At 35.0% G+C, this 12,612-nt stretch overlaps 2 protein-coding genes across 2 annotated transcripts; both read right to left on the minus strand.

Moving 5' to 3' along the window:
- Positions 1–1,124: 1,124 nt before the first annotated feature.
- Positions 1,125–2,505, minus strand: LOC108342559 (universal stress protein PHOS34-like). The gene is made up of 4 exons (XM_017580351.2): positions 2,153–2,505; positions 1,851–1,960; positions 1,548–1,666; positions 1,125–1,424 (listed from the first exon to the last, which is right to left on the minus strand). Exons 1-4 carry the CDS (start codon positions 2,328–2,330, stop codon positions 1,352–1,354), a joined length of 480 nt encoding a protein of 159 aa, XP_017435840.1. The 5' UTR covers positions 2,331–2,505; the 3' UTR covers positions 1,125–1,351.
- Positions 2,506–3,248: 743 nt separating this feature from the next.
- Positions 3,249–4,892, minus strand: LOC128197350 (uncharacterized). The gene is made up of 7 exons (XM_052878813.1): positions 4,581–4,892; positions 4,280–4,500; positions 4,036–4,197; positions 3,854–3,958; positions 3,710–3,785; positions 3,523–3,618; positions 3,249–3,439 (listed from the first exon to the last, which is right to left on the minus strand). The coding sequence occupies exons 1-7, from the start codon at positions 4,842–4,844 to the stop codon at positions 3,344–3,346; spliced, it is 1,020 nt and encodes a 339-aa protein (XP_052734773.1). The 5' UTR covers positions 4,845–4,892; the 3' UTR covers positions 3,249–3,343.
- Between the last annotated feature and the right edge of the window lie 7,720 nt (positions 4,893–12,612).

A 12,612-nucleotide genomic window follows, 5' to 3' on the forward strand; every position in this document is an offset into this window, starting at 1 on the left:
CCTTTTCTTTTTATTTTTTAAATACAGAAAAGATTAATAAAAGTTCAATGATTACAACAACTCTTTTTTCCGTTTTCTATCTTGAAACCACTGTTTTTTCCTATTTCCGTTTTGTTCTGTTAGACCAAGCAACTATTTTTTTTACTATATTCTGTTTTTTTTATTCACTTTATTTTTTGTTTAATTAAGTTTCAATTTTATTATAAACTAGCTTGAATATTTTCAATTGGAAAAAGTATATAAAAGTCTATATGGCTGTATATAAAAAGATGGACAGGAGGAAGGAGGAAACAAAGGAAAAAATAAAAATAAAAAATAATAATTATTTGATAAAATAAAAATGTAAGAAAAAATATAGTGAATCTCATTCAAATTAAAAATGGTAGAATTGACTATGCTTATTCATTCTTAATTGATTAAATTATGGGCAATGTTTTTCTACCTTCCTATTTTGTTATCAGATACATTATTATTCTAAAATAACAACAACAACAACAATAATAATAATAATAATAATAATAATAATAATAATAATAATAATAATAATAATAATAATAATAATAATAATAATGTTTAAAATGAAGTGATATCAAAATCTAATTTTATTATATATTTTCGTTTCTCATTACTAAAATAGCTTAATTCATTTGATTAGTTTGTTAATGGATAATGATAAGTTAATAATTTTTTTTAATAACTTTTTTAACAACAAAAACATGTATCACTGCTTAAATTTATTTAAAAAAATAAATTAATCACAAATTATCACGTTGTAAAAAGGTTGTTAAAGATGTTAAAAAACCTTTTCCTTTCTTAATATATTCTTCTGTCCAGTAGATCAGTATCGTATCTAGAAATGTGGGGGGTTAGAAATGCTGGTGAATGTCACCCAAGAAAAAGAGAAGTTACTATTGACAGTTTCTAATATAAAACCAAACTCCACTTTAGATGAAGGAAAACTTTTACACACAAGATTCATTTCACCATTAACAATGGTATTTCACCGAAAAAGTTTATTACACTAATTATTACTATTTGACTATATTTTAATAAGAATAAAATGGTGAATTTTTATATTTCTAAAGAAAAAAAGAAAGGAAAGGATAATAAAGAATAATAGCAAATAAGTGCAAAAGAAAAATTCGTATTAAAACAATATCGTCTTATTGCTGGTACACCTCTGTCTTTATTTATTTATGTTTGGATGATGAAAATATTTGAAAAAGTCATTTCAGAAACAAGTTGAATGAATACACGCACAGCAGGTTCTTGAACAAAACGAGGTAGAATAGTTTGATTATTATTCCTACATTAAATTAGAAAATTAATGAAGAAACTAATGGTTGTGGTCTTAACTCTTGACCACAGTGACAGGACAGGTGGCATTATTCACCACGTAGTTGCTGACGCTGCCCATTATGACCCTGGAAAAGGAAAATGAAAAAAAAAGAATGAAATTCGGATCATTCATTATATCAGAAGAAACGTAAAAAACCTCAGTATCTGCTATGCTGTGTTTTGGAGGAATGGGTTGAAATAGTAAGCACCTTTGGAGAGGTCCAAGGCCTCTGTTGCCGAGGGTAAGGTAGTCTAGAGGTACCTGATCAATCGCTTCACATAACTTCTCACGAGCATCTCCCCAATAGATCTTCATTATTACCATAATCTGCCATCCCAAAATCTTTCAACTTACTCTTATGTAATGCTATGCACACAACTAACAAATATTTCTACTTGTCTTTCATAAAGAGTTAGAACAGAGCAAGACAAAAAATGGCATGCTTATTTTTGTAATTTAAAAACTAAATTCAATATTTACAACCCTAGGAGAAAATTTACCAAAGCCATACATTTTTTTGCCTGGCAGCAGTTTGGACTATATCAATTACATTGGGGTCGGGGTTGAATTCATATTTCTTCATGACCGCAGGTTCAGAGAACTCAGACAGAGGTATCAGAGCTGCGTTTGCATCAATACACACACTAAATAAGCAAATTAAAATCTCATACACGCACCCGCTCCCCAATTAGGAACCACAAAACGACCACGAATCAATTTTTGTTCTACCTATATTTTTACGAATTTTACGTAAATAATCTGTAACAGATAAAATCATTAGAATATTCGAATCAAGGGATTAGCGTTGCTAACGTGAACCAGTGGTTTCCCAGAGCTGCATCTCGCCGTGCTCGTAATTGGAAGCGTGGCGAACCACGATAAGAACGAGGTGATCCCCTTCTTTTACCACGTTATCCACCGTCCATTGCAGTGCTTTGATGCTGCACGATGAGAAATCAACCGCCACGCCCACTCTCCTAGCGCTTGTCATTTTCTCTCTCTCACTACAACAACCAACGATGTGGTCTCTTAGTAATGTTTTTTACTTGTGTTTGTGTCCATGGGAATTAGAATTCTATTTTGGTTTGTTGTTTTGGTCTGTGAAGGGTTGACACTGAAAAAGCGCAATTTGTGAGGCTGCTACTGGAAGAGCGGCAATTGAGTTCTGCGTTAGTGGCTCACACTGTTCCACACATTTATTGCCTTTTCGAATTTGAGGTTCGATAATTCTCACTCACACACTAGGATCAGATCCAAACCGAGACATCAATAATTTCTTTTTGGTTTGTATTATACTAGTAAGTGAATATGGCAATACGAAAAGTCATTCCCAGAGGTCTATTAATATTAAAATGGGTTGGGTTTTTGTTTAAACTTCAAGAAAATTATGCAACTCTTTGATGTTTAATTTCTTAATAAGAAAAAATTATTTTAATGTTGTTAACTAGTTTTAAATTTGTGTCTACATTTAGGTTGATGTTGGTACACTAGTGCAGCGAGGGGCTTTTACCGCGGTTGATTTTCACTATACGTCGTGGTTCATGAACCGCGGCATATTCAGCCGCGATAGTAAGTCAGACACTTTATGCCGCGGTTCTAACCGCGGTATATAGGCTGAGGAATATGCCGCGGTTGTCTAGGGAACCGCTGCCTAAATTCATTTTTTTTAAAAAAAAAATTAAAAAAAAAATTAAAAAATGCACTATATGCCGCGGTTCAACCGCGACATATAGGCCGACGAGTATGTCGCGGTTAGTGTCAAAACCGCGGCCATATGTCTCGTTTTTAAAAAAAAAAAAGAAGCACTATATGCCGCGGTTGTGGTTAGAACCGCGGCATATTCCCCTGCAGTTTTTTAAAATAGCAGGTCTGTTTTTGTGATATCCACTACCACAAAAACAGACCTGCATATAAAAACATTTACAGAAATTCAATTTCAACATAAAATAAAGTAGAGAGTCTAAGAAAATTCTATCTAATCAAATGCATTGTTTAAATCTAAATCTAAGAGCTATTGTATAATCTAACTATATACTTCGCAGCAGCGTTCCTAATGAATAGTAGTGACTTCTCAGGAACTGGTGTAGTAGTCTTGAATCTCTGCAAAAGACAATTCATTTTAATTAGTGTATATGAATTCAACATTTGTTAAAAAATCAAAATTTGTTAAAGTTAAATATTACCGTTTCCCAGCTTCTTGTGATGTGAGAACGAACAATATGGGTCATCCAATACATTACATAGTATCCACACTCATATGACCCATTTTGTCTGTTACACTACAATATATCATCACAGTTGATAATAGTTAGTGAATAACATTTGTTATAAAACAATTATAACAAAGTATGACTTTAGCATATGTCAAACCTTGAGAGAAATCCAAGCAATCTTTCTACTCTTAACAATTGATCTCCCGTCCATCATCATACTTGCTGGAATAGAACTGTATATAAAAAAATGTTTTAGCATTCAGTTATATAACAAAGAAAGTCCAAACATTGAGGTTCTTACCAATCAATTGCTTGTCTGAGTTGTGTGGGAGGAGGCCTGTGCAATGAGCAGAACCACAAAGCATAGTTGTCTTGCACAGACATAACAAGAAGTTGCCAATGGCGCCTGAAATTCATAATAACGTAACTATTAAATATTAAAATCACATATGGAACATTATTATGTTAACAAAGTTCACTTACCCGGATATATAAGGCAAAAAGTATATTTTCTTGCCCCTTCGAAAACTGCTTATCATTCTCGTGTTGATATGATCAAAATCATTTGATTCATGAATGTCTTGGGGATCAATGAATCCATAATCATCAGAACGCCCCAACTTATTAGTGACCCCAGACATATACCTGAAATCAAATATTAACTTTGATATAAGGATACTTGATATATAAATCAATTTTATATATAAATAATTGGTCATAGACTTACATCGTCCATAGTTGAATAATTGAAATATTCAACTCTTGTGTTCCCGACGCAAGCTCACGGACATCTTGGCTATTAAGGTATATTGGGACCTCAGAGCCATGCCCAAATACATTAGCATCATACTGAACCTCCAAAGGCTTATCATCAAGGATGTCAGCAAGTAGATGCAATGAAGAAAGAGGGTCATCCTCAGATAGAGGAATCTTCTGTTGTTCCTGCGTCTGTTGTTACATGAAAAGATAAGATAAGTTTTGACATCAAAAACCTTTAAAATTGAGAAGTGTAAAGAAGAATTTCATACCGAGGGGTCAGAAACTGGTTTAACCAAAAATTTAGGCCAAGTGATAAACGACTTATATGCTTGTTCCACAGTGAAAATCTCTTCCGTGGACAGTGGAACCGAGGCATCTGGCATGATCATTTCATCCACTGATACCTTCACCTCATCCTCTAATAGTTGCATACCATGACATACAGTCGCTGACCTAAACTCTGTTCCACGAGCTACCAGCACCATCTCATCTTCTTCTAAAATGTATAGCAGACATGGACTACCATCGTCCATGTCATCCTCTGGGATGGCTGATGCGGAACAACTTCCTTTGCCGCTTCTCCCTGTCAGAGTAAATGTTAGATTATACAAGAGATAGAAATAATTGCACATAAATGTTTATTAAGTTTACCTGTGGGAGGGGGAGAGACCACATGTTCCTCTATAGGAGACTGCATCGGGCGCATGCTCTGAAACTGCTCCTGGTAGAGCATCTGGAATTCAGCCCTCACCTCGGCCCTGATCTCCTGCATAAGGTCTTGTCGGACCTTTTTTGTGATCTCTTCTGTCATCCTTTGTGTATCGCTGTACGAATATGAAGGCTGACGAGAAGAGCTCCCAAAATAATCCGTAATGCCTACTCCAGGACCTGCATCACGTACACGTCCAGGGTGCTCAGGTCGTCCAATTGCAGCAGCAAGAATATCCTGGCGACCCTCTGGAGTGAATTGGCCTTGGGAGCTCTGCTCAACCAAGGCGTCCTGTAACATTACAAAACACCATTATTCTTTAAATAGTTTAATGTAGTATGTATAATGACAATATTCATTATTTTAGGAACAGTGATAACTTACAATTTTTTCAGAAATCTCTCGTGCAGTGTCGGAAGAGTAGGTGCCCGATGGTCGCATACGGGCCAACTTCCATTTCTCATGTCTAGACGGTGGAGAAGGAGGCTGAGGAGGGCTACCACTCTGAGATGGTGGTATAGCATCTGCCTTTTGCTTGAGGATTTTCTCCTCAAGCTTCCTATACCCACCACGAGATAATAGGTGGGGGTTTTTGTTCTTAGCACTTGTTCCTTGTGCTTTGCTTCTAATTGCCTGTCACATACACATTAATTAATGAGTTCATATGATATATATTTGTTAATGAGGAATTGAATAATATGAACTACACTAACCTGCCATTCCTCTGACATCCGACTCTCTTTAAAAACCCGCCAAGTCTCCTCATCAATGGACTTATATGCATTACATGGAGTTTTATGTTTAAGGTGTCCAAAGATGTACCTTGATGTCAACTTGCTTTTAAAGTTTCTGAAATTTTCTGCAACAGTTGACAAACACTTATTTCTAAGTGTTGGGACATTTGGAATGTCAAATGTCATCTGAAAAAAACATAATAAAGTTGTATTAGTACAAAATTATCAATATAAACAAATTATAATTCAAATGCTATTAACTAACTTACCAATATATCTTGCCAAATAATGTTCCGATCACCCTCGGACACATGATCAAAAGATGGAATGAGAATGCTAATCTTATTACGTGCCACTACTCCAAGGTATGATCGGAAGTCATCTGCATGGGGGCCAGTTGCCACACCCGTGGTGACATTCACATTCACCGGAGTTCTTTCACCACTATTTTTCCTGATTAATAGTTGTTTCATCCTAGTGGGTCCTCTAGTGGATCTGGGTGGGGGAGCCTCATCCCCTGAAGAATGTGGATGATCAACCATATATCTGTCAAAATAAATAACAACATTAAATTTTCTTTCAAGACTTATGTAATATCATATAAATTAACAAAACATGTAATAGTACAGAAATTGAAAATTCATACATAAAGATATGGATTCATCATATGTATATTCCCTCATCATGATCTGACCGAATTGCATGTACATCATCGTCAACTACAGATTGGTCATCCAACTTTGTTGTAGTTTGAAATGAATGGTTGTCAGTAATATCAATATTAATTAGATTGTCTTCGTTAACTTCAATTTGTTTTTTGCCTTGAAGAGCAACATACCAATGGTCAGACGAAGGATCTTTGACATAAAAAACTTGAGATGGTTGATGTACCATGATAAACGGTTCGTCTCGATAACCCACCTTGCGAAAATCAACCAGTGTCATACCCGAGTCATCTATTTTCACACCACTCTTATTGTCAAACCACTTACACTTGAACAATGGAACGGAAAACTTGGTGTAATCAACCTCCCATATCTCTTCTATTATACCATAATATCTCATTGATCCAAGTACAGGAGATTGATCTTTTGATGTGGAAAATTGAAGTGACTCAGCTTCTAAACTGACTCCACTATTTTGTACTGTGCTTTTATCATCCAAAGTCTTCGTATAGAATGTGCAATTATTGACTTCATAACCTGTACAACACACGACATCAAACTTCAAACCATTTGCAAGCCACAATAAAGTTTCAGAAGAATGTGGCTCTTTGTCAATTTCAGATTTGAACCAAGACATAAATGTTTTGTTATGCTCCATCAATTGCCATTTCTCTGATTGTCTTGGATTTTTATTCTTAACAATGGCTTTGTGTGCTTCCAAAAAAGGGATCACCTCATCTGTGTTGTTCAATATATAAAGATGCGCTTGCAACAATTCTTCGCGATCTTTTGTCACCACATTGACACCTCGGATGCTTTTACTTGTAGAAAATTTATTCAACCATGCTGTGCGAGGAACTCCTATTGGATTCGTTGATGTCATGTAATCTGAACAAAACTCGATACTTTCTTCAGCAATATACCTTTCAATCATCGAACCTTCAGGATGATATGGATTTTTAACGTACCCTTTCAAAATCTTCATATAACGCTCAATAGGATACATCCATCTTAAGTATACCGGTCCGCACAACTTGATTTCTCTAACCAAATGAACAAGTAAATGTACCATGATGTCAAAAAAAGATGGAGGGAAAAACATCTCTAGTTGACACAAGATGATAACAATCTCGCCTTGAAGTTCATCTAACTTTGTAGGATCGATGGCTTTACTACATATTGACGAGAAAAATGAACACAACCTGTTTATGGTGTGCCTAACATTTTTGGGCAAAATTCCACGAATAGCCACCGGTAACAACTGTTGCATTAAGACGTGACAATCGTGAGACTTCATGCCAACAAGCTTTAAGTCCTGCATTGACACTAAACTCTTCATATTTGAAGAGTATCCTTGTGGTACTTTGATATTCTTTAAACATACACAAAAACTTATCTTCTCTTGTCTAGACATTGTGTAACATGCAGGGGGCAAATAAGTACGTTTACCAATCTCCTTCGGTGCCAACTCTTCTCGGATATTCATGTCAACCAAATCCAAACGAGCATTCACTCCATCTTTTGTCTTTCCCTGAATGTTGAGTAATGTACCAATCAAGCTATCACACACATTCTTTTCTACATGCATCACATCTATGCAATGTCGAACATCTAACTTTGACCAATATGGAAGATCAAAGAATATTGATTTCTTCTTCCAAGGGGTCGTTACAGATGACTTCTTCGATGTTTTCCCAAATACATGATGTATTTTATTAACTTTTTGAAGAACTTCAAGGCCAGTAAGTGGATTTGGTGCTTCGTCCCTCTCTTGATCTCCATTGAATGCTTTTTTTAACCTTCGATATGGATGATTACGTTTTAGAAATCTCCGATGACGCAGATACACCGTCTTTCTTCCATGTTTCAATTGATGAGCTGCAGTGTTTTCTTCACATATAGGACACGCTTTATGACCCTTGACACTGTATCCTGACAAATTACCATAAGCAGGAAAGTCATTAATGGTGCAAAATAACATTGCACGCATCATAAAAGTCTCTGAAGCGAATGCATCAAATATTTCAACCCCGTCAACCCACAAAACCTTCAAGTCTTCAACTAGTGGGCTTAGATAAACATCTATGTCATTTCCAGGCTGCTTTGGACCAGATATCATCATAGACAACATCATGTACTTCCTCTTCATGCACAATGCAGGAGATAAGTTGTAAATTATCAATAGAACTGGCCAACAACTGTGATTGGTACTCAGATTACCAAATGGGTTCATTCCATCAGTGGCTAAAGCAAGCCTAAGATTTCTACACTCTTTACCAAATTCGGGGAATTGTCGATCAATATTTTTCCATTGCTTTGAATCAGCTGGATGACGAAGCAGCCCGTCAATTTTTCTTTCATCTGCATGCCATCTAAGATTTTTAGCATCTTTGGGATTCGCAAACAAACGCTTAAGTCTGGGCACTATTGGAAGGTACCAAACTACTTTCAAAGCAGATCCATTTTTTTCTATCTGACCATTATCTTCACTATTGTTTTTTGACTTGTATCGTGATAAGCCACATTTTGGACACTCTGTCAAAAATTCAAACTCTTTCCTATACAAAATGCAGTCATTGGGACAAGCATGTATCCTTTTATACTCCATACCCATTGGACAAAGAATTTTCTTCGCATCATAATTACGAGTGGGTAGTGTATTTCCATCTGGCAACATTTCATTCAACAACGTCAACAGTTCTGTAAAACTCTTATCAGTCCATCCATTGCTCGCCTTCAAATTCATGAGCCTTAACACCGCTGACAAACGTGTGAACTTAGTTGAACCAACATACAAAGGTGTTTCTGCATCAGTCGACATCGTCTCATACACATGAGCTTTGGCAAAATTTTCTGCTCCAACATCGCAGATCATGTCCTCCAATTTGTCTTCATCCGGTCGATCTTCTTCCATGGTGGAATCAGTAACATTTACACTTTGAGAGTCAGTGGGAAAATCCATTTCTTCGCCGTGCCAGATCCATGTTGTATAGCATCTTAGAAAACCATCACATATAAGATGTTCTCTAATTTGAGTTGCGTTCAACTTTCTCTCATTCAAACAGTTCACACAAGGACATCTAAACTTCACTTCATCATTAGTTCTCCCCTCATTACGTTGCGCAAATTGTATAAATTCCTCTACACCTCTCTCGTACTCAGCACTAATACGTGGTAAATTAATCCAATTTCGATCCATATTCCTAAATATTACATAAATAATATTTTAAGGTTTATAAATAATACAAGAACTACAACACACATTACCAAAACTATAGCAAAAACCATATCATACATTACCAAAACTATAACAATTTCATGCACTATCAAAATTAAAGCAAAAATTATACCAAAACTATAGAAACTTCATACATTACCAAAACTATAGCATTATGCAAAAATTAATGAAGCAATCACGTTAAAAATGCAAATGGACATAAATACCTGGAAGAGGAACGGCGGCGGAGAGGGTGAAAAACGCAACACAACGGCGGCGGCGGCGGAGAGGGTGAAAAACGCCAGGAAATCACGATTTTGAACGGCTAAAACTCGTTTTTAAAGTCAAAAACGAATAATGACCGAACAATTTTGAGTTTAAACGGTTAAAAACGCAAAATCTGAGATGAAGGGTGGTTCGGAGGAAGAAGAAACGCGAAATCAGAGAGAACGCGCGAGGAAGACGATGCACTGTTCCAAGTTTTGTTTTTTAACTCTGAACGGGGGAATCTACCGCGGTTCACTACTTAACCGCGGTATAAAAGGGTTATATGCCGCGGTTTAACCCCCAACCGCGGCATATACTAATTTAAAAAATTATCATAAATGGCATTTTTGAAATTATATTCAAACTATATGCCGCGGTTCAGCGGGCAACTGCGGCATAAACATCGAAATATTTCAAATGAACATTAAATTAATTTCATATAGGAGAATATGTCGCGGTTCCCCAGAGAACCGCGGCATATACCCCTGAAACGTGTTCAACACAACTGTCTCCCCAACTGCCTTTCAGAGAATTTCAGAAGTTACAGGGGGTATATGCCGCGGTTCCCCAGAGAACCGCGGCATATACCCCCTGTAACTTCTGAAATTCTCTGACTGGCAGAGAAGTTGAGACGTTACAGGGGTATATGCCGCGGTTCCCCAGAGAACCGCGGCATATACCCCCTGTAACTTCTGAAATTCTCTGACTGGCAGAGGAGTTGAGACGTTACAGGGGTATATGCCGCGGTTCTCTGGGGAACCGCGGCATATACCCCTGTAACTTCTGAAATTCTCTGACCCAGTCAGCACCTGCAATAAATTGGCAGGGTATATGCCGCGGTTGTGCAGAGAACCGCGTCATATACTCTGTTATTAAATTTTTTATTCATACGTGGCGTCAAAGGCAATGGTTGACTGGGGTATATGCCGCGGTTCCCAGTAGAACCGCGGCATATATGTTCGTTTTATTTACAAAACTGCCACCGCGCACCATTATGCTGCAGTTTTCGTTGAACCGCGGCATAATGTGCGCTGTAAAAACCCGATTTTTTACTAGTGGTACTTTTGTTTAGTAAAATAGAATTAGACGACAAGAAAAAATAAATAAATAATTAAATTTTGAATAGAATCAACATTAAAAATAATTTATACACTTAAAAAGTTAATAACTTTATAAAAATATAAATATTAAACTTTGTAAAAGTATAAAAGATAAAATATATACAAAAATAGAGTAGACTCTTTAAAAATATAAAGAATATGCATAAAATATGTGAAATTAATTTGCTAAAAATATAAATTAGTATATGAATAAGTTGATGTATTTTAAATTGTTAGACTTGTCTAATTAATGTATTGATAAACTCATTCAATATGTACTGTGAGATTCGTCTAATCACTGTATGGACACATTTGTTTATGTGTATTATTAGATTATTATAATCATAAAATGGATAAAATCATCTAATTAGTATTAATATATTTATCTAATATATGTATGAACAGACTCGTCTAAAATATATTATTTGATTGGTACAATCAGTGTATGAACAAACTCGTCTAATGCATGTTACAATACTTGTCTTATCAGTGTATATGGATATATATTTCTCTAATGTGTATTTTTAGACTCATTTAATCAAAATATAAAATGACTCATCTAATATTTTTTGCTATACTCATCTAATTAGTATATGGACAAATATGTATTGCTAAACATTTGTAATTTTTTTTTGTTATACTCATTTAATCAATGTAATAGACTAGTCTAATGTGTATTGCAAAATTCATCTAAGCAGTAAATAAACATATTTGTCTGATGTTTATTAATAGACTCGTGTAATTTATGTGTTGAAAGAATTGTCTAATATTGTATATTACTAAAGATTCGTCCAATGCGTTGCTAGATTTGTCTAATCAATACATTGACAATCTCATCTAATGTTTTTTTCTTTGCTCATCTAGTTAATGTATTTTATTGGTGTTTGATAAATTTTTGTTACACTTATCTAGTCAACGTAAGAAATGACTTTTCTAATATTTTTTGTTATACTCACTAATTATTGTATGAATAATCTCGTGTAATTCTTTTGTTATGTTCTTCTAATCAATATATGGAAAGAGTCGTCTAATGTGTATTGCTAGACTCTTTTAATCAATACATTAATAAACTCACATAATATGTATTGGTAAACTTGTTTAATCAGTATAAGAACACACTCGTATAATGTGTATCGTTAGACTTGTCTAATAATTGTATATTCAAACTTGTTTAATGTGTATTGCAAGACTCGTTTAATTAGTGAGTGGACAAACTCATCTAATATGTATTAATAAACTAGCACTACAAGAAAGAATGAAATTGTCGATGGATTAATATTACTGAATTTACTTTTCTTTCTTGCTTTCTACTGGAATACCTTTTGGACATTGAAACTCTTGAGATTAAAGATCAAACAACATACATACACATGTTATGCTAGTGGGGACTGTGTTCAATAGAGATCAAATAACTACTTGTTTACTTAGGATTGTTTCATTATGGTTAGATTTGATCAATATGTCATGTTTAAAATTAAATACTATTGGATCTAAAGTTTTCTCTTTAGAGAGAAAAGAGAAGGGAAATTATATACACAGATTGTAAAGTCAAAAGCTACACCAATTAACTGTAAAGAACCTATTTGCATTTTTTTTTTGGCTTCATTGA

Source organism: Vigna angularis, chromosome 6 (assembly GCF_016808095.1).
Source record: "Vigna angularis cultivar LongXiaoDou No.4 chromosome 6, ASM1680809v1, whole genome shotgun sequence".
Taxonomy (NCBI): domain Eukaryota; kingdom Viridiplantae; phylum Streptophyta; class Magnoliopsida; order Fabales; family Fabaceae; genus Vigna; species Vigna angularis.

Bases quoted from the DNA above. Each gene is read 5' to 3' on its own strand.
- LOC108342559 (XM_017580351.2), bottom strand. From the start codon at position 2,330: ATGACAAGCGCTAGGAGAGTGGGCGTGGCGGTTGATTTCTCATCGTGC. The intron at 1,961-2,152 runs GTTAGCAACGCT...ATGCAAACGCAG, and splicing joins CTGGGAAACCACTGGTTCAC to CTCTGATACCTCTGTCTGAG. The intron at 1,667-1,850 runs GTATGGCTTTGG...TTGGGATGGCAG, and splicing joins CTGCTGCCAGGCAAAAAAAT to ATTATGGTAATAATGAAGAT.
- LOC128197350 (XM_052878813.1), bottom strand. From the start codon at position 4,844: ATGGACGATGGTAGTCCATGTCTGCTATACATTTTAGAAGAAGATGAG. The intron at 4,198-4,279 runs GTAAGTCTATGA...ATTTGATTTCAG, and splicing joins ATTATTCAACTATGGACGAT to GTATATGTCTGGGGTCACTA. The intron at 3,440-3,522 runs GTAATATTTAAC...TGTCTTTTGCAG, and splicing joins TCACAAGAAGCTGGGAAACG to AGATTCAAGACTACTACACC.